General features: G+C 44.5%; 1 protein-coding gene across 1 annotated transcript in view; it reads left to right on the top strand.

Annotated features, from left to right (window-relative positions):
• The first annotated feature begins 7,688 nt into the window (after window positions 1-7,688).
• The window catches only part of Abhd17c (abhydrolase domain containing 17C, depalmitoylase), a 22,859-nt gene continuing 11,471 nt past the window's right edge, over window positions 7,689-19,076 (top strand). Inside the window, exon 1 of the mRNA XM_033761126.1 lies at window positions 7,689-7,747. Coding sequence (XP_033617017.1) covers window positions 7,737-7,747 — 11 coding nt within the window. The 5' untranslated portion in view covers window positions 7,689-7,736. The remainder of the gene's footprint in view (window positions 7,748-19,076) is intronic.

The following is a 19,076-nucleotide window of genomic DNA, read 5'->3' as shown; positions in this document are numbered from 1 at the left end:
AGCAGGGCAGGGTTTTGGGAACCCTGGAGAGTGGGTGTTTCAGTTGCAGACTTAAGAGAGTGGTTAGCATTTGTGTCATCCACAGAGTAACATCTTGCCCGAAGTGGGGTCAGTTTGTGCCAACCTAGCTTGATAGACAAGGGCTTGGTGATGGAGAGTGGATGGCAGATCCAAATGTGTGACAAAGCCAGGGCCAGAGCAGAGCATGTGAGATTTGGAGGCCAGGAGGCTGGTAGCAGGTTAGGAGAGAAGGTAGTAGTGGTGGTCATGTAGTCTCAGACTGTGGCAAAGCACGAAACGGGAGCTCGATGGGGTTTGGGCTAGACAATTGATGTGATTGGTATCAGAAGGACCATTGTCTTGTGTGCCACAGAAGAAAAAGAAGACCAGTTAGGGTTTGCCCGCAGCATTTTAGTGAGAGACTATGGTGGCTGAGACCAGAGGGGTATAGCAGCAGAGGTGAGAGATGCTGACAATTTAGATGTATTTTTAAGATGGAACCAACAGTCTACCTTCAAAGAAGGAGCACAGTTTTTGGCAGTGTTGGGTACAGATTTCTGCCCTATCTTTACTGGGTACAAAGTCTATTGTTTCATTCCTGTGTCTCATGACACCTTTGGTCAGCACCTCTGTAGACCCCAGGATTGGAAGGCCAGATGCTTGTGGGAATGTCCGATTGTCCTTGTCCCCGTAGGAGAGAGTGCCATGTGTGTCAGGTGCTGTATATCCACCTGTTGGCTTTGACCCTTTGGTCCCTCTCTGTGCCCACAGAGCGATCTGGTTTCCCCAGAAAACCGTGAGCACCCAGGAGAGCCAACTCACTGTTGTGCCCCACACAGCAGTGAATGGATTCCCAGGAGTACCCTGCAGGCCCAAGGTTCTGCTGGAGCTGTCTTCCTCGCCACCTGATTCCTGGCTTCCACCAGATTATTTTGGAAAATCCTTCATACTGACCCAGTGCACACTAGTGTTTCTCACTGCGTGAAATGTGAGAAAATTATGATTACTTTTGCAGGGTTAGGGATGCAGAGATTAAAAATTACTGGTTTAATTTGCATAATGCCCTGTCTATTTCTCATATTCCCTCTCTGAATTGAAATCAGGACAAAAGTCTCTTGGAAACTCTTGCAGATATTTGGGTCTTCTAAAATACTTTCTTTTCTTTTTATCTTCTTACCTTCACTGCGACCTTCTCTTTGTGAACATAGTTCTAGGCAGTCTAAATGCCTTAGGGGTTATCCTTTCTGTCCTTTTCCTGAAAAGTGCTACCTAGAGCAAGAGGACTGTTTCCAGTATATTTCTGAAAGAAAACAAAATGGCTTGTTCCTTCTGTGCCCTTGCCTGGCATGCCCTTCTCCTGTGGTCAGGATTCGTCCAGCCCATTCATAGTGCTCTGCACTGAGCTTTCCAACCCTGCAGACTTCCCTGTCTCCACCCCCATAGTTCTGGTTACATCTCTGTCCCAGCTCCTGTCACATGGCCCCTTGGTTAGTTCCCAGTGTCTGAATGCCCTGTAAGAAGGCCCACCTCCTTAAGGACAGAGACAGACTCGCCAGGAGCCCAGGACCACGTTCACACAGAGAAGGCTGCCATTGTTAGTTCAGGGCTGGGTTGAATCACTAAAGTTCATGTTAGTATTCATAGCACTTTATTTTTCACATTAAAGATTCTGTATCTTCTTGATTCAGGCCATGGAGGCCATTCATGTGGCTGTTGTTGCAGTCCTAGCTTCCTACCCTGGTCCTACTCTGGGGTTGGGTGTGACATTGTAACCCAGCCCAGCGAAGCTCAGGGGACTCTAGGACCAGGGAATAAAGGTCCTGGCAGCACCCTGAGGATCAGGAAAAGGAGGTCCTGGCTACACCCTCCCATCTGACTATCCATGCTTGCCTTCTCCAGGGAAGACAAGCTCGCTTTCCTGAGAAAAACTATACCTATAGGACATTCCAGAACAGGGGACATTGTGCTTCTATGAAGGGTCAGGACAGCACCCATGGCTGCACTTGCTCTAGTGTGCTTTCAAAATACCAGAAAAGGTGGTTGTAGTTATTATTGAGGGATGTACACCTATTTCTTGACAGCTAACAGTGTCAAGAATGCAGGATATTGTTTAAAGGGTTTTTAAAAAACCCTGGTAAACTGCTTGTCTACAGCTTCATCTCCTTGGATCTGAGACCTTTCTTTTTCTTTTCTTTTTTTTTTTTTGTTTGCTTTTGTCATGTTTTCAGAAACAAAACAAAGCCAGGTGTGTGATGGCACATTCCTGCCATCCAAGCTGATTGGGTGAAGCAGGAGAATTGAAAGGTCAAGCCTGGTCTGATCAACTTCACAAGATCTTGGCTCAAAATTAAAAAGAAAAAAAAAAAGTCTGGGGGTGTAACTCAGTGTGGAGGCCCTGGATTTAATTCCCAGTACCACAAACAAGACTTTGTTATGAAAATCTCATATTATATGCAAAATAAATATGAAAATAAATTCCAAAATATTAGCATCCATCATTAAAGTTATTCATTCTGCTGCACCTGTAGCATCTGCGGCACCACTCACACCCTGCTATGTCTGTTTCTTCATGGAGGTTTGTTTCTCTTGTTAAAGCAAGAACATATGCTCTTTGAGATGCACGGATGTGGCCATCTAGTTTCCCTGCAGCCCTCTGGCCATCCGTGCCAGTGCTTGACCTGGTGACGAGCGTGGTGGAGCCAGGCTCCCTCTCTGTGCTGTGGTGACGGCGTCACATAGGAATGGGGGTGGATTGTGAGGTGAGGGAGGCAGCAAGCAGATTTAATGCCAGGCAAGTATTAGAGGGAAGACACCAGGTTCCTGGCCTCATTTTTCAGCATCAGTCTTGTAAAGATATGTAGATTAGTGATGGTAGATAGATTGATCTAGTTGATCGATGAAAGACTCATTGATTGATGGATGGATGGACTGGAGCTCCAGCATTGTGTCTGCTTTTCCCAGAATTAGTGGAATGTAGAAGACAGACCAGTATGGTCCTAGAACACCAGTGGCTTCCAGTCGGTCACTTGAGATGAGCAGCTCTGCACCCTGGACAGTCACACAATGTCTTTGGGCCTCATTGTCCCTGTTCCTAGCAGGAGGTATGTGTTGGGTGCTGGTCCTGGTTGGGCTGCCTTTGTTGGATGCTCTGTGCTAGATACAGTTCACATGTTACATAATTTAAATTACTGTATCTGTGCATCAGGGACGATGGTTGTCTGAATTTCACAGACGTGGAAACAGGAACAGGAGATATGAATGACTCACCCCAGGTCCCATCAAATTAAAAAGTGGGCTAGGAGTTGAACTGGGGCTGTCTGACCCTGGAGCTCAGGTTGTAAAGTCAGAGAGCAGTAGGTGTTGAGGGGAGGCGGGCGGGCGGATAGCATCCTGGAAGATGCTCAGAGACTCTGCTGTGGGATTAAGAAAGGAAGTATATTTCTGCTTGTTATCATTTTTGATGTCTCTTTTGTTGAGTGTTTTAAAACACCACATACACACCAGGGACATGTCTCATTTATATGAAAAAGGTTGAGTGACTTTTAAGTTTAGACACCAGTGGTCTTGATTAATATTGTTATTTAATATATTTTTGGATTTGCTTTTCCAAAATTATAGAATTTGGGCAGGATAATAAAATGTTTAGAAATTTTTAATATTTCAGCACATTAAGTTTCTGGCATATGTAGCGTTAAATGCAGGTACACTCTTCTATAGCTCGCATAAAAAATTTAATTTGCATTTAAAAAGATTACTTTGACAACCCGTGGGGAGTCTTTCTCCTGCGAAAGTCTGTACTGTTGTCTAACAATATTCTGAAGATATGATGTCTCCTGAATCTTTGGAAATCAGTTGAAAGGAAAAGAAGTACATTTTGCAGTGAGCTGGCACTGGGTTCCTTGCAGCCGTGGGTCGAGTGGTTCTGACTGCTTTGCCATTTGTGGAGTGTGCCTGTCCAGGAAGAGATGGCTGTAACAAACTTTGGTGACTTGTGTGGCCTCACGGTCCTGGGGTGAAGTGAGGGTCACAGTGCCAGCCTGCCTGGGTCTTCATCCACCTTGCTCCGTTCAATCGCTCTGTGCCTCAGTTTCCTCTTCTGTCAAGTGGAGAATGATGGCAGTCTGTGTAGTGAGGCTGTTACTCATAGTAAGGGAGTGAATGTGCTTATATGTAAATTTGTCAAAAACAACTTTTCAAAAAACTGGAAGGAAGGAGAGAAAGAGATGAGTCAGTTTACAGTAATAGATAGTCCTCAAAGATTTGAAAAATACCAACCCACAGCATTTCTGGCAGATCTGTCATTTTGAAAGCATTTGCACATACACTGTGTTCCTAGGAGCAGTTCTGTGGGAAAGTCTGGAGCAATACTATTATTTCCACTTGATAAATTAGGAGAGGGAAGATCCAGAAGAGAGCGAGAGAGTGAATGACTTAACCTAGGTGGCCAACTAGGGAGTGTTTCTTTCAACTTTTAAATATTGTCTGCTGCCTCATTTTATCACTATTGCTAGTTTTCTGTAGTTCCATTCTGTTGGGGGGGTCTCTAAGGGAGAGGGACTTATTAAGAAATGCAAGACACAAAGTAGTGAGGCACAGGGGGTCAAAGCTTCAAGGAGCAAAGACCCAGATCTTTATTTGTTCCTCTATTTATACCCTACACAGTGAGCTGTTACATGTCACTAGTTACAGGCTATGTTAATCCTTACAGAAGTTAAAACATACAGAGGTTATACATGGCAATCGTAAGTTTTGTTTCTGGAGCCAAGCTATGGCAAGCATATGTCTGAATAAACATACTCATGGAGACCTGCTTTCCTTATCTACAAGGGGCAGGGAGCGCCTGGGACGCTGCAAGTGCACGTCGGGGAGATCACCTTTGATCTCTTGCTGTCAGGCCTTCCTAACAACTCTGTGAATACACACACAGGTCGCCCAGTGGTATCCTGCACCGAGACAATTCCATCACCTTCCTGACACCTTTGTCAGTTGTGTCCTAGAGGCCCAGCAACAGTGTTTCCGTATCTGACTGATTTTCCCTTTGGGGAATTGCATTTTAAGTCTTATGGACATTACTGTAATTGGTGTTGAGTCATGATAACCTACCTTATTTTAAAGTCTGGAGCATGCTTTATTCCTGATTGTTTCAACAAGGATTAGCTTCTCCTACTGAATTGCCTCTCTTCAGATGAGGAGCTGAAATCTTTAAAATCGATGTGATTTACCTATGGGTCCTCTGCAGTGCTCCTGACTTTGAGAGATAACTAGGAAGAGGCTCTTGTGCACCCCCCCCACCCGTGAGCTTGACACAACACCAAGCAGGGTCCGTAAGTTTTGCACACTCTGAAGATGTCTGTCATAACCAATTGCACAGGAGCCAGGGTCTTGATAGTTCCCAGAAAGTGTCATTGAACTTGTCCCCGACTTGGCTCCTGACACGAGGACATCAAGTCAGATTAGTCCTATGGCCTTTGGGACCTGCTTCATGGGTCCTTAGCAGGCTGAGTGTCCCTCACAATTTCTAGAGTAGAAGGGGTCCTTTATCCTTAAGATGTGAGGGCTCTGGCAAGAGAAACCTAGAGCCTGTCCACAGCACTGGGACTAGCAGGATGGGTTCCTAGTATAAGACACCATCGGTAAAGGAAATCATATAAAATCTGTCCAAGTTGTAGACAGAGAAATCAAGAAGGTTGGTCACATCTCTGGTTAAATGTGCTGTGTCCTCTGATGCCCACTATGTTCACCATTGGTTTTAAGGTTGCAGCTCTTGCATTGCTGGGGAAACCATCACAGTGGACAGAGCATCGAATTAATCTAGTGACTCCCTAAGGCTGATACCAGCACAGAAAGACATTTTTACTCATCCTCAGCAAAATAGGAAGGAAAAAACAGCGATAATTTCTTGAAGCCTGATGTATTCAGTAGGTCCAGTGTTCTGAGGTTTTTTTTAATAAATATTTTATTTTAAACCTAAATGATTTCTCTTGTTTTATTGCAGGGGAAAGGAAAAGGGTAGTTTGGAAAGTGTATGAAATCTAGAAATTTGGACTCTATTCCTTCAATTTGGCTGAAATCTACTCTTTCATAAGTCATACTTGATGCAGGAATTTCTTAATGTTTTTAAAATATTTTGAGTGTCAAGTACAAATTTAATCATAATTATGGGTTATGATACATTTCATGGCTCTCTGTCACTTTGCACTTGTTTTTGTGTTTGTTTTAGTCATGTAGTTAAGTGTCCCAAACCCTTGCCCTATATAAAAGCTAGGGAAATGGCACTCATTCATCTCTGTCCCTGCCTTGCTCCGCCCTCCCAGGTCCTCACCTTCCAGTCCTGGGGTAGCTAGCCATCTAACCCTGGATTGTCTTGGCCAATAATTCCTGTATTATGGATAGCCACTTGGTCTCATAAATGTTATTGAAATGAATAGCTAAATGAGTACATGAATATCAGAAGGACTTCTGTTAAGCTCAACTCTGTTTTCATTTTCTCGTTGGTCTAACTCTTTAACATCCTGTCAGATGTGTGGAAATTTACACCCCTTCCACTCCTGAGGGCACAGGGGGCAACTGGTTCTCAGTTGGTTCCTCACGGGACCCACCAGGAAGCAGAGCTCAGTGAGTGTTGCCTGACTTGAGGTCTCCTCCTCGCTTCTTCATCTCTTCTGCATCCCCAGTTCTTTCGGCCGTTCTTTGTATGAGGTTTTTCCAGATCCTCTATCATCCCACTTCTCCTCTCTGAACTCACTCTTTGTAGTGCGTTTCTGAGACAGGCCTGCAGTCACCAGTAATACTGCAGGAGTGGTGTAGACCAAGGAAGCCGGATGAGGGGTCCTGTCCTGACTGCAACTCACCAGCTGATGAGGCCCAGTGATGACCAGGCGGTCTGCTGCTGTTGTAGATGTGCTTGAAGATATTGGAGCAAGAAGTGTAGAAGTATAGATGTATGTGTTAGGGGGATGATTTCACTCACTGGGACCAAATTTTTGGGGGGGTGGTACCAGGGATTGAACTCGGGTCCTTGCGCTTGCAAAGCAGGCCACTGAACCGCTGAGCTAAATCCCTGGCCCTGGGATCAAAATTTTTAAAAATAGCTATGTCTTGATTTTTAAGTCATTAAAAATGACATTTATTTTTAGTTTTTCACATATGTTCTTTAAATAATCTTTTATTCTGCACAATCGAACATATAGTCTGCCATTCTGATGCCTGTGAGTGTTTAGTGGAAATAAAAAGAAAACAATAGCCAAAGTTATGTAACACTTTTCATCCTTTCCTCACTTATATTAAGCATACATTTCTTGTGGTTATTAATTACAGCACTTTCATTTCTCCCATTTTCCACAAATTTTATGAAATGAGTTGTATGAGAATGAGAGCAAAATACATTTTCACAGAGGTTCTAAAATCCTGATTCAACCAACAAACCCTTTTATTCAAAGCAGGGCAGTTCACAGCAGAGTAGGAAGCCTGCCCTATGCCCTTGCCCAGGTCCTTGAAAGCTCTGGTATCCCAAAGAGCCCGGAAATGGTGGCCACAGAAGAGTGAGGCAATTTTGCAAGGCCTGCTGGGCTGGCGGCTGCCTGGGCTGTCGTCACTGGACGTGACAGAGGTCACAGGCTGCCAGGGAGAAGGGTGGGGAAGTAGGATTGTTATGGAGTTGAACATCATTATCTGTGGAACTTTGTTTAACAGCTCCATCGGTCTTTTGGTCCACCGCTCAAGTCCTTTCTCCTCATATGAACTACTGGTAAGCCAGGTGTCCAGCTTGGACTTTATTTTTTTCTAAAACCAATGTTGAAGATTTTAAGAAATATTTATCTAACATAAGATCTCTTTGTAAATTTAAGCCTCTTGCCTCACCCATCAATATCTCCTTGCTACTGACCTTATTAATATTCCATCTTGATTTTTTTAGATGAGCTTCTTAAATGTAATTACTGCGTATTAGCATCTGGTGACTTGGAGGGTTGCGGTCTCATTCCAATACAGTGATGTCATGTTGCTACTGCTGGAGAGATGTAGTTGATTTATGAAGGGCAGACAAGGGATGGGAGAGAAATACTAACTTTGTGAATCAGCATGAATAATGTCTGCATTTCATTTCGTTGTACAGCTGTGACTGGTGACATGGAGGGTAGTACGGTGCCCTCTTTTTTGAAGAGGGGGCCATGGAAGCATGCTTGGAGGATGTGTCTTAATGAACCCTAGAGGAGATATCACTAGGTACCAAGACAGGCCAGTGTGCCACTAATTTGGGGCAGGAGAGGGGAGCTGCAGTTTGATGACAGAATGTAACATTTTCACTTAGACAGCACTTGCATACAACAGCAAGTCAGCCAGAAAAGATTATGATGAGATGCAGCAGGCCCCCTCTTCCTACCTCAGCTAACCAGCGGCACTTCCAACAGTTACGACCTCTGCTAAAAACAGCAAAATTTTTTAGTTATCCCATCCTCCATTTCTTTTTTCTATTTTCAGCACTGGGTAGTTATTTTTAGTTCCATGTTAGCTGTGTTTGTAATTTTAAGTAATACACTAACACTTTATTTCTTGTTAAATCTAGTTTCAACAGTCTTAGTTATTCTCTTCGCCTTCTCCCACTACCACCCCCATTCCTACTTTACCATGGCTTCAGCATCCAGGCTGGGAACATTGGAGATTTTTCTGGAAATCACTCTGATTTTCACTGGGGTTCTATCATTTTGATTTTGTAAGTTAAAAATAGTCAATGAACACCGGTGATGTTGGTGCATGAGATATGGTTAAAAAGTGTCGTCTCTGTGGCTATGACTGCAAGGCTCTGGACCTCTCAGAGCACACAAAAATCTAGATTTTTTTTCTTGATTGGTGCAAAAGATACTCCGAAAGTCGCTTAAAACCACCACCATATATTTAGATTTATTTTTGAGTCATGATTTCTGTGTTTTGCTTTTCTTCAATTTTGTAATTGCCTTTTTGTTGTTTTGAAAAAAGCAGTAAGCTTTCTTCATGCACTCAGTTGTTACACACATTTTGCAGAACCCCTTCCCTTGGCTTTGCAAGCACTTTTCCTTGCCTGTGCTGGTGCCCATTTTACTTATATATTTTGCAATAGGGTCTCACTGCATTGCCCAGGCTGACCCCTAGTTCCTAGACTTAGGAGCGCTCCTGTTTCAGCTTCCTGAGTGATGGGACCAAGGCAGCCTCACCTTATCCACCTTCTCCCACTTCAGGTTGCTGCTTCCTGGTCTTTGACTCAGTGGTCATTGCCCACTTTGGCTGGGCCCAATCTTTCTGAATTTTGGATGTTCTTCTGATTTTGCTAGAGTACATTCTTGATATCTCCAAGAAATGGAGGTGTAGGTGGCAGACTTGCTAGAAATCATTCTATGGGTCCATTTCTGTGTTGAGTTATCAGTTGCCCCGAGAATGTGGAATGCATTATCCTGGAAGTTTCCGTACTCCTGGCTCCCAGGAAACAGAGTCTGGTGATGAACCGATGCTTCTTTCCTTTTCTTTGTTACCAGTCATCATCATCGTCTCTGTCGTCGTCACTGTCATCATCATCATCGTCATCTTTGTCATTTGTTTTTGGTTCTCACTTCTCACTGGAGCCGGGACACAGGCACCTGATTAGGCTCTGTCTTTGTGGTGTGAGCCCGTGCTCCTCTCCCCTGATAAGGAAATTTGCTGGGGGCTTCTGTGTGTGGCTTAGCAGGCTTCGCTTTAGGGTGGAAGGAGGTCCCCCAGGCAGAACGATGATGACCACACATGAGACCACCAACCTGAAGTCACAGCTTGCACCGTGACAGAATGTAACATTTTCATGACGGCTTCGTGCATTGTGCACAGGAGAGGAAATCTGTGTGTTCCCTACTCACACTTCCTAGAGCTGCCTGGACTTAGCTATGTGTAGCCTTGCCTTCTCTGCAACCCTCTTGTGGCAAGTTCTAGAGAACTTTCTCCATTCCTTTCTCCATCAACACATTCTACAGGCCTCTGTCACCTGGAGATGTTTTGGACTCACATCTGCTTTTGCCCTCTTTTCCTCTTCTCTTTGCTACTGTTAAGTTCTTTACTTTCTGAACCTTTGTGCCACTTGTTCAGTGTATTGGGTTTGGTGAAGTAGTAAACATAGGGGTATCACAGTCATTTTGAACTAGGAGCCAAAGGAAACCTTTGTTTTTTTAAAAAAAAAGGTTTATTGAAGTATGATTGACCTACATAAAGTGTGTATTGAATATAAACAGCTTAGTTGTTGGACGTTTATGCCCATGAATTCTTCAAACCATGGCCACTGTCAGTGCCGTGTACTTTTCCATTACCTCTGAAAATTTTTTCCATTCCTTTGTTTTATTTTGATTTGATTATGTATGTGTTAAGAGCACTTAATGTAAGATCTCCGTTCTTAGTAAGTTTTTAAACACACAATGCTGTGTTGTTAATCATAGGCCCTATGGTGTATAGCAGATCTCCAGATCTTACATATTTACACAACTGAAACTTCATTTGCTTTGATGAGCACCTCCTCTTTCCTTTCTCTCACCCCTCTGTTTCTGTGAGTTTGCCTATTTAGTATATATCACCTCAAAGCGAATCATGCCTGCTTGTCTCTCAGGCTTATTTTATTTGGTGTATCCTCGCCTTATTGCTGCAACTAGCAGGATTTTCTTCTTTCTAAAGGCTAAATAATATTCCTTGGTAAGTGCATACCACAAGATATTTATCCATTTATCCAGCAGTGGACACAAAGGAATCTTTACATGTACTGGTGGTCAGGGTGACTCAGGGGTCATAGGTGACTTAGCCGGTGTGAGCAGTACCAGAAGTTACCTGGCTGCAGGTGGGCCCCTCCTTAGATGGGAGTCTCCTGGTATTTTGTGCATACTGATAGCTAGTCTGCTTCCTGTGGGACCTGTTGGATCACGTTGAGTTGGCCAGTGCCCATTACATCTCAGCCGTCGTACATCCAGGGGTTCTGCTTGGCACAGGGCTGGGGGACTCCCGAGCTTTCCCTGTCAGTGGGACTCAGCCCACACACACTAAGTAACTCTCCAGGTACATTACTGCTCACAGTGAAGAGTACTAGGTAAAGCAGAGTCCACTCTTATAAACACATCTTTCCACATAGGTGAAATTCAGTGAGGTCCACATTCCCGAAGCTCTCTTGGGGTAGGTGAGCCTGTGCAGGAGGACAGACTGTATGTACTGCACATGGTCACAGGCACCTGTCCTTCCCATGACAGCCTGCAGTGGCATGGTCCCTCGCAGCAGAGGTGACCCGGAGCTGGCATTCGCCCATCAGCATGGCCTGTCTCCTGGTGGAGCTCAGGCCTTGGAGAAGAATTAATTTTAAATGATTTTCAAAACAAAATTCGAGGACATATTCTAAACGTTATGCTCTGGATGTGTGCAAATAATGACAGATGGCAACAGGGGATATTATGTGTCCTGTGGCCCTTATGCCCCACTAGGGAGAGAAGGGGACAGGGGACACAGAGCGAGGAGGGAGACTGTGCTCTGTTATGAACGAGCCTTGTGAACTTCTCTCTCTCTCTCTCTCTCTCTCTCTCTCTCTCTCTCTGTGGTGGGCCTTGGAGCCTCTTCTACACAGCAGACAGAGGCAAAGTGTCCCCAGGTCCCCACCATGGACTCCAGGGACAGAGTAGCATCATCCTAGCTGAGGAGGAATAGGAGCGAGTAGCAGGCAACCATGATGGTTGCTGTGGTCTGATTCAGAGACAGGGGATGTGACAGTTTGCCAGGTCCCCAGCAATCAGGGAGGTCCCCAAGTCACTTACTGCTAGTAGGTGGCTACAGGATGGCATGTTCCCCGCCCAGGATATAGAGTAGACTGACTGTCTCACTGAGTCTCTGGGACTCTCAGGCTCTCCATTCCCTCAGGAGGTGTTCAGAGCTGGTGCTGAGGACCAGGCAGCAGCTCCATGTTGGCCTGGTGGATAGCACTTTAATCTCCAGAACTTAGGGAAGTGCGTGATGGGATGGGTCTAAGGTATCTTGTCTGAGCTATCTTGTGTGCTTTTATCCTGAGTGGAAAATAAGCAATATAATCATTTATTAATGACTCTGAGTCATCATGGAAATTGAATATTGCACTATGCAGTTTTTGATTGATCGATTTAAGGCTTGTCTAGGATAAGGTATAAAATATGAAGGGGGATAAATTGCAATTAAAAAAATACAAACAAGGGTAGAAACAACGGAACCACAAGTAGGTTTAAACTTGCTTACCATCTGGGGTTAAGTGTCTGCTTATGAATTTGCCAACCCTGGGGTCTGTAGGTGGTGGATGTCCCTACACTCATGCCTTGTAGGGCTTTCTTCCCCCTTCTCTGTGTCCTTCTTGTTCTTAGTCTTATCTGAGATAAAGTTCTCTGCTCCTGGTTTTTTGCTGGAATCTATTTGTGTTTGGGTTTCTGTTGAAGAGAATAGAGTAACATTCCGGTACTTTACTATTATTTATTACAAGTTCCATCCTAGGCCTTTTAATTCCTGCACCGAGTAGTATTTCCGTGTTATGTTACTTGTTATTCTGTTCTGATACTCTGGCTTCCTGCGGAATCACCAGAGTTAAACTATCAGAGAATGGCAGGGAAAAATACAGAGGCAGGGAGGAGTGTGTGTGCCTGGCCAGTGTGACCTAGTCTGGGCTGTTTCAGTAACTGGTGCAAGTATCTGCAGGTATCAAGCTCTGGTCTGATGGGAGAAACAAAAATGAATACAGCTGAACTCACCAAAACTTGCCCCAAACAACCCATAAAACAGAATATTTCCTTTGTGATTTCTAAGCGGTAACAGACCCTGGCATGGAGGTTATCTAAGGCTGCTGCTTCCTCTGAGTTCTCTGAGCTGTGCTTCCATGGATGTGAAAAGGTTAGGAATTCCTGTTTCATGTGCTTAGCAGTTGTGGCTGTCTGTGTGTCCTGTATCTGTGAGTTTCATCTTCTAGCTTATTTGCTTTATAACTCTGGTTGACAGTCAAGATGTTGGCTATCATATTACAGTGTCTCTTAGTACATGATGTTCTCATCAGTATTTTTTATGAAGGCTACCATTGCAGTTTTTATTTCTCAGATTTATTGATTCAAAATTAGTTTAGAAAAGTTTTTTTGCGCGCGCGCATGCGTGTGTTATTTTTTTCTGAAATGTCTGCCATTTTCTCTTGTCCTTTGGCCAATTGCTTCTTTTCCTTTTGTTCTTATCATTCTTATGGTTTTATTATTTGTACTGTGGCCATATCTTATTGTTCTTATCATTTGTATTGTGGCCAAAGAAGATGTGACAACTTGTTTACTTTTATTATTTTATTTTATTTATTTTTCTGTGGTGCTGGAGATGGAACTGGGGGTCTTGCACATGAGGCAAGCGCTCGCCACTGAACTATAACCCAGCTCTACTCTGGGTCTTAAGATTGGTCCCCTCTAAAACTTTATAGGCTTTTTTCCCATGTCTAGTATTTTCTTGTGGTTCTCTATCCCTTCATTATGTTTACAGTTGCCTGGTACAAGGAGTTGAAATAAGTTCTATCAGAGGTCATTTGAGCTCTGTTTCGATCTTATAGACTAAGGCAGAGGGAGCAATGTTTAACTTAATGTGCAAAAACAAAATGTGACAAACTGGTTAGAAAATGCTCTAATGGCTCTGATGGAGTCTTCTCACTGAGAGGTGGACTGTGCGCCTCTCCCAGGTCCTCCAAGAACTAAACTTGTGAGAGTGCTGGACCCGGTTGTTTTGGTGAGTAAGTGGGTATTTTAAGCAGAGACAGCTGACCATTGGTGGATGTGGTATCGTAGCTGGTTGGTGGAGAAATTCAAACTTTCTGGCCCTTAGAGTTGGGGCTGTGAGACCCACTTGGCAGGGCAGGGTGCCTGTGGTCAGGCCCGTTCTGCGCACTTTGATTTCACCTGAGAGGACCCAGAGGAGGCAGATCTAGACCTAACCCATGCCCCTCAGCTGGTAAAAAGAGATCCAGACCTGATCTTGGTGTTGACATTTCCCCAGGCCAATGCCCACAGGAACGTTTATGGCATTAGAGTCAGGGTTAGGGATATGTGGGCCCAGGCCCTTGGCCTTGCTTTCTTGAGTTACCCAGGTCAATGAAGCCAGGTGAACAGTGAAATATCAGGCCTCCCAATGTGGGGATAAAAGTGAGACTGTGTTTAAAAGGTTAGATGGCATCTCCCCCCAATAATCAAATGAATTCTCCAAAAGCACTGATTTTCCAAAGTCCATCCCAAGATTTAATGAGCCACGTGAGTGTCAGCCATGTGAATCAAGTTGGCAAGACTGTAAAATTGGGCGTTTTATGTTAGGGTACAGAGAGTGAACATAATCAGATCATTACACTGGTGCAGTAACCACAGAAAGGACCTGGTAACCTTTTGAGGTATCAGCTGTCCTCTTTCTCTCTGTGATTCCTGGAACCCAGGAGACTGATGTTTGTGGACTGGGGGGATGGGTGTGGGTGGGGCTCAGTTTGGGTATTTATGTCATATTTGATTTAAATATTCACTTTGTGAACAGGTATATAAAATTTGCTCACATACTTTACTTTGTGCCAAAGAAGTATCAAATATAAAATCTCAATAAGCATCTTATTATTTTCTTACACAAGTTGACTGTATTGCTCGACATTCTTTTTCTAAGGAATTCTGATGTGTTGTAGCAGAGGATGCAAATGTGCTCTTTTTGCAGCATAAAAATGCATACAAGTAAAACTTGTTATGGGAAACATTTGTGCAAACTTTATACAAGGTTTTATATCTGGTTTCTTTCAGGTTATGGGTAAAAAAATTTCTTATCTAATGTTAAAATTATGTAATAAACATTGCCCTTTTCCAAATTGCTTTGCTCTGGTGGGAACTCTAACACCATGGTAAGCTGTCCAGATTCTGATGTATTAGAAATGACAAACTGGGGAACAGTTTTTAACTGAAGAAGGGAATTTGAACTTTCAACTTACTAAAATAGTCATTGTCATCTCAGGTGGATTTTCAGAGATCAAAATAGTCTGAGGTTCCTTAGGTTCGGAATGAGGAGAGAATCCAGCCAGGGAAGCTACTATGGGCTGGCGTGACTGCTGAATCCCGTTACAAACTGGGACGAGAAGGGATCGAAGTAAGCACCTAGGAGCAGATATGTGGAAGGTGTATGTAAGCATCACTCAGAGGAACAGGAGCAGATGGATCTAGCGTAGGTACCCAGGAATCAGTGTCTGACACCCATACTTCTTTCTTCTCCCTGCCTTTGTTCCATCTTCTTAATCCCAGCATCTGGGGATGGCCCATGGGTCCTGATGTCCCCTGTCCCCTATCCCCATATCCCATAGGATCTGCATCTTCTGGTGGCCTAGCCTGCCCCACCCTTCCTGAGCTCCTGCTGGCTGGCGGAGAGGTTGGTCCTTTCACTAGGGTCCTTAGCACATATGACAGATGCTTGTGGATATTATTATGGCCTGCAGTTATATATGAGTGGCAAAATCATGTCATTTCACCATGGAAAACCGGTCTGCACTGCAGCTGTCTGCAGCATGTTGGCATGCATCTTATAGTGTCGCCCTTTCTAGAAGAGCTGAGAGTAAAAGATGCACTGTATTTTATGTCCTGCCTAAGAAAAGCCATTGCCACAGGACAGTTTAAGTCACAGAGGTCAGCGGTGCAACTGAAGCATAGACATGTGGGGTAAAAATAGTGTGGATTTCTTACTTCTGAGAAAAGAGTTTTATACTCCTGGTGCCTGCACATGCAGCTGAATCTGCTGCTCATGCTGCTGCATCCTCTCTGGAGTAAACTGCTTTTACTCCCAAGCCTGTGTTAAAGGATATCTAACTGGTTACAGTGAAATGGCTGGAGTGGAATGTGGTTAGCTTGGTATTTTAAATTATTAATGTCATAGTACAGGATGTTCTTAGTGGCCAGTAACGGCTTCCTGTTTCTGATAAATAAAGATGTAGGATTTGCTTCATTAAGTTTATATACTGCCTACTACTTTAAGTCAAATAAAGCTTTGATTTGACCACAAGGCTTTATTTTAGGCTGACTTGAAGGAGGAAATGGAAGCTTCTGTGGGTTAGGCCTGAGTCTCTCGTGCTCATGGAGCTGGGAAGTGGCACATGAGATACCAAGCCCTGGTCCTCAGGCAGGCATCAGGGTGCTGGGCAGGCACACAGCCAGCCCTGCAGCTGCTGGGTGTGGGGGCCGAGTTTACATGTGGACAGGGAGTTCTGTTGCCATTATATTCAGGTGAAAGATTCCTTGGGAGAGGAGTTCCAGTCCAGGAGCCATCCTTGGGAGGGCATTCATCTCCCGGAGAAGAGAATGCAGGACTTGGCTGTGGCCTATTAAGGAGGGGGCTCTGCTCTGTGGTGCTTCCAGAAGTCCAGGCAGAAAGGCGAGGTAGTAAAAAGCTCTTCATGGTGAAGAGGTCAAGGTTAGGGTTAAATAAAACAGAGTTGCTTTAAGATTTTGTTGTCATTGCCATTCTGCCCTGAATCCACTACCTTCCCTCTGAGATGAACCATGAATAGAATGTTCCTTTGTAAAGGAACACAGTATTAGCCATGCTTTTTTTTTTTTTTTTTTGTACGGGGGATTGAACTCTGGTCCTTATGCTTGTGAGGCAGGTGACGGAACCACTGAGGTAAATCCTTGGCCCCATGCACATGTTTTTGATAATCTCTTTCCCTTCTTCCCCTAGGCTCTCCTCTCCCCTTCCCTTTCCTTTGCAGTTGTTACGTTGTCCAGGCTGGCCTTGAACTTGCAGTCCTCCCACCTCAGCCTCCTGAGTAGCTGGGACTATGGGCAATTGCTGCTTCACCTGCTGTATAATCTTTTTTCTTTATGTTAGTGGTAAATTTGAATGCCCTTGGCATTTACAATAAAATTTACAATAAAAGTCAAATGTTGCTTTGTATTCCTGTTATACTTACTACTATTTACTATTTTTACTTTTATAGTAAGAATCTCATTTACAATTCAGGACAGCTGGAACTTTTCTTCATACTATTTAGTTAGGAAATGAATTGTGTAACTCAGGTTTTAGAGGAAAGTTAATTTTTTTTTTAGTTGTGGTAAAATAATAATGCAAAATTCGCCATTGTACCATTTTTAAGTGTGTAGTTCTGTGGCATTGAGCACCTTGCTTGTGACTGTCATCATTGTCCCTACACCATCCCCAGAACTTTGCTTTCTTCCCTGGCTGAGATTTTAGCTTGTGGATACCATGTTTGCTTTCAGAGCACCCTTAGGTCTGCAGCATGGCTGAGGAGCTCTGGACATTATTCGGTCAGATTGCTTTCACCTTGGTCCAGAGGTGGTGTATGGTAACCACCAGTCCTGAGCAGCCCACCCCAGCTCCGGTAGGTTACACACCTGGAACCCAAACCTAGAGCAGGGTTAGAAAACATGCTAACCCAAACCTGTCAGAGACAGAGGTGGGATTCACAATTGTGCCCCTTGGTAACCTCAACTCAGTAGTACGTCAGCCAGCTTGGTTGTAACTCATGGGACTGATGGCCTTTCCTCCACTCTAGTTCTGGTTCTGGTTCTGACCCGCTTTCAGGAGTTGTCATGGTAATCATACTCTCAGCTAAGCCAGTAACCTTGCCCAAAGCTTGATTCTCACCTTCCATAAATAAAGCAGTCCGTCTGTACGGTCTCAGCGCCTGTCCTGTGGTTTGAGATTCCCATATTTAATGTTGTGAATTATCTGTGCTTTTAAAGAGGTGGACAGGACCAGAAAAATGGAAGGGTCTGGAAGCAGAATGAAGCTTTGGGGACACGGGATGAAAGAACACAGGACAGGCACACAGAGAGGATCCGGCCAGAGCAGAACCAGAGATGGGTGGAGGAGGCACCCAAGGCTTCCTCATTGGAGCTGTCCCCTGAGGGTGAGGCTTCCATGGCATTGCTGGCACTGAGCTGTGAGCAAGGCAGAGCCAGGCTTAGGCTGACTGTGAGCTGCTGGCTGGATTCCATGGGGTCTTCAGGCACATTAAGTTCACTTGGGGCAGGTTCTGTATCGGGAGCCAGGACCACAGCCTGGGAGAACATGGGAAAAGGATGGTGTGGCGGAGAGCTCAGGATTAGGGCCAGCCTGCCCTGGGCCCAGGGGTCCCACTCTGTGCCTCCTTCAGCTCTTACTGCAGCTATGCATGAGGAAACTGGTTGCAGAGGGGTCATACCATGTGCAAGGGGGAGCCATGTGGGCTTGGAGACCCTGGGCTCTGCAGACGTCCACCCTCCCTCCCTGCCCCATACTCTGAGGTTGAATGAGCACATGGCCCAAGGTGGTGGCAAAGCCCAGTTCTACCCTGCTTCAGTAAAGAGCGATGGGAGTCTTGCTAGGTCATAGCACCAGGCCAGCCGATGGCCTCAGACTTGGGATGGCGATGCAACCTTGCTCCTTCTCTTGCTGTGCTTCTGTCCCTCCCAGTGGTGCCCTTCCCCAAGCCAGCAGCAGAGGGTGAAGACACCCAGGGGAGGCTATGGCTGATCCCACTGCACATGACATTGGCCAGGATATCTGGGACTCATGTTGGATTTTTGAAGTTTGTTTTCCCACCCTAGAGACTGCTTGAAATCTATACCTTAGTTTTTTTTAGCTGCATCTCTTAGAGGTGGAATCATGGGGGGTGGTTTAGGATCCACTTTAGTCAGGTATCTGTCTTTGACTGTTTGGTGTGACTAGAAGTAACTTTCACTAAAGGTTTTTTTGTCTGGTACCTGGTTCTGAGGCTTGACTTGAGCCTGCCCCTGTATGCTGAGGCACCTGGAGGGTGAATGGTCTACACAGCACTCAAGTCCTTGTGCAGCTATAGGGGGCAGGCAGCATTTTCTGGTTTTTCCAACACGTTGGATAATTACAGAATGCCAAGATTTCAATTATCATTAGAATAGGTTCATGCACAATTATATTCAGATAAGTTCAAGCAAATTATTCTATTTTCATTGTAACAGATCCAAAGATAGTTGGTTTTATAGTCTTTAGAACTGGAAATTTTCCTTTGAAAGTTGAAATTTTAAAAAATTAAAATTAAGTCATCATGCCAGGTCTTGTTTTTTTTTTTTTTTTTTTTT

The sequence above is a fragment of the Fukomys damarensis genome, unplaced genomic scaffold (genome assembly GCF_012274545.1).
Source record: "Fukomys damarensis isolate Sample0158 unplaced genomic scaffold, DMR_v1.0_HiC HiC_scaffold_7, whole genome shotgun sequence".
NCBI classification, from domain to species: domain Eukaryota; kingdom Metazoa; phylum Chordata; class Mammalia; order Rodentia; family Bathyergidae; genus Fukomys; species Fukomys damarensis.
The sequence above is the reverse complement of the archived record's forward strand: the minus strand, read 5'-3'. Positions and strand labels throughout refer to the sequence as shown.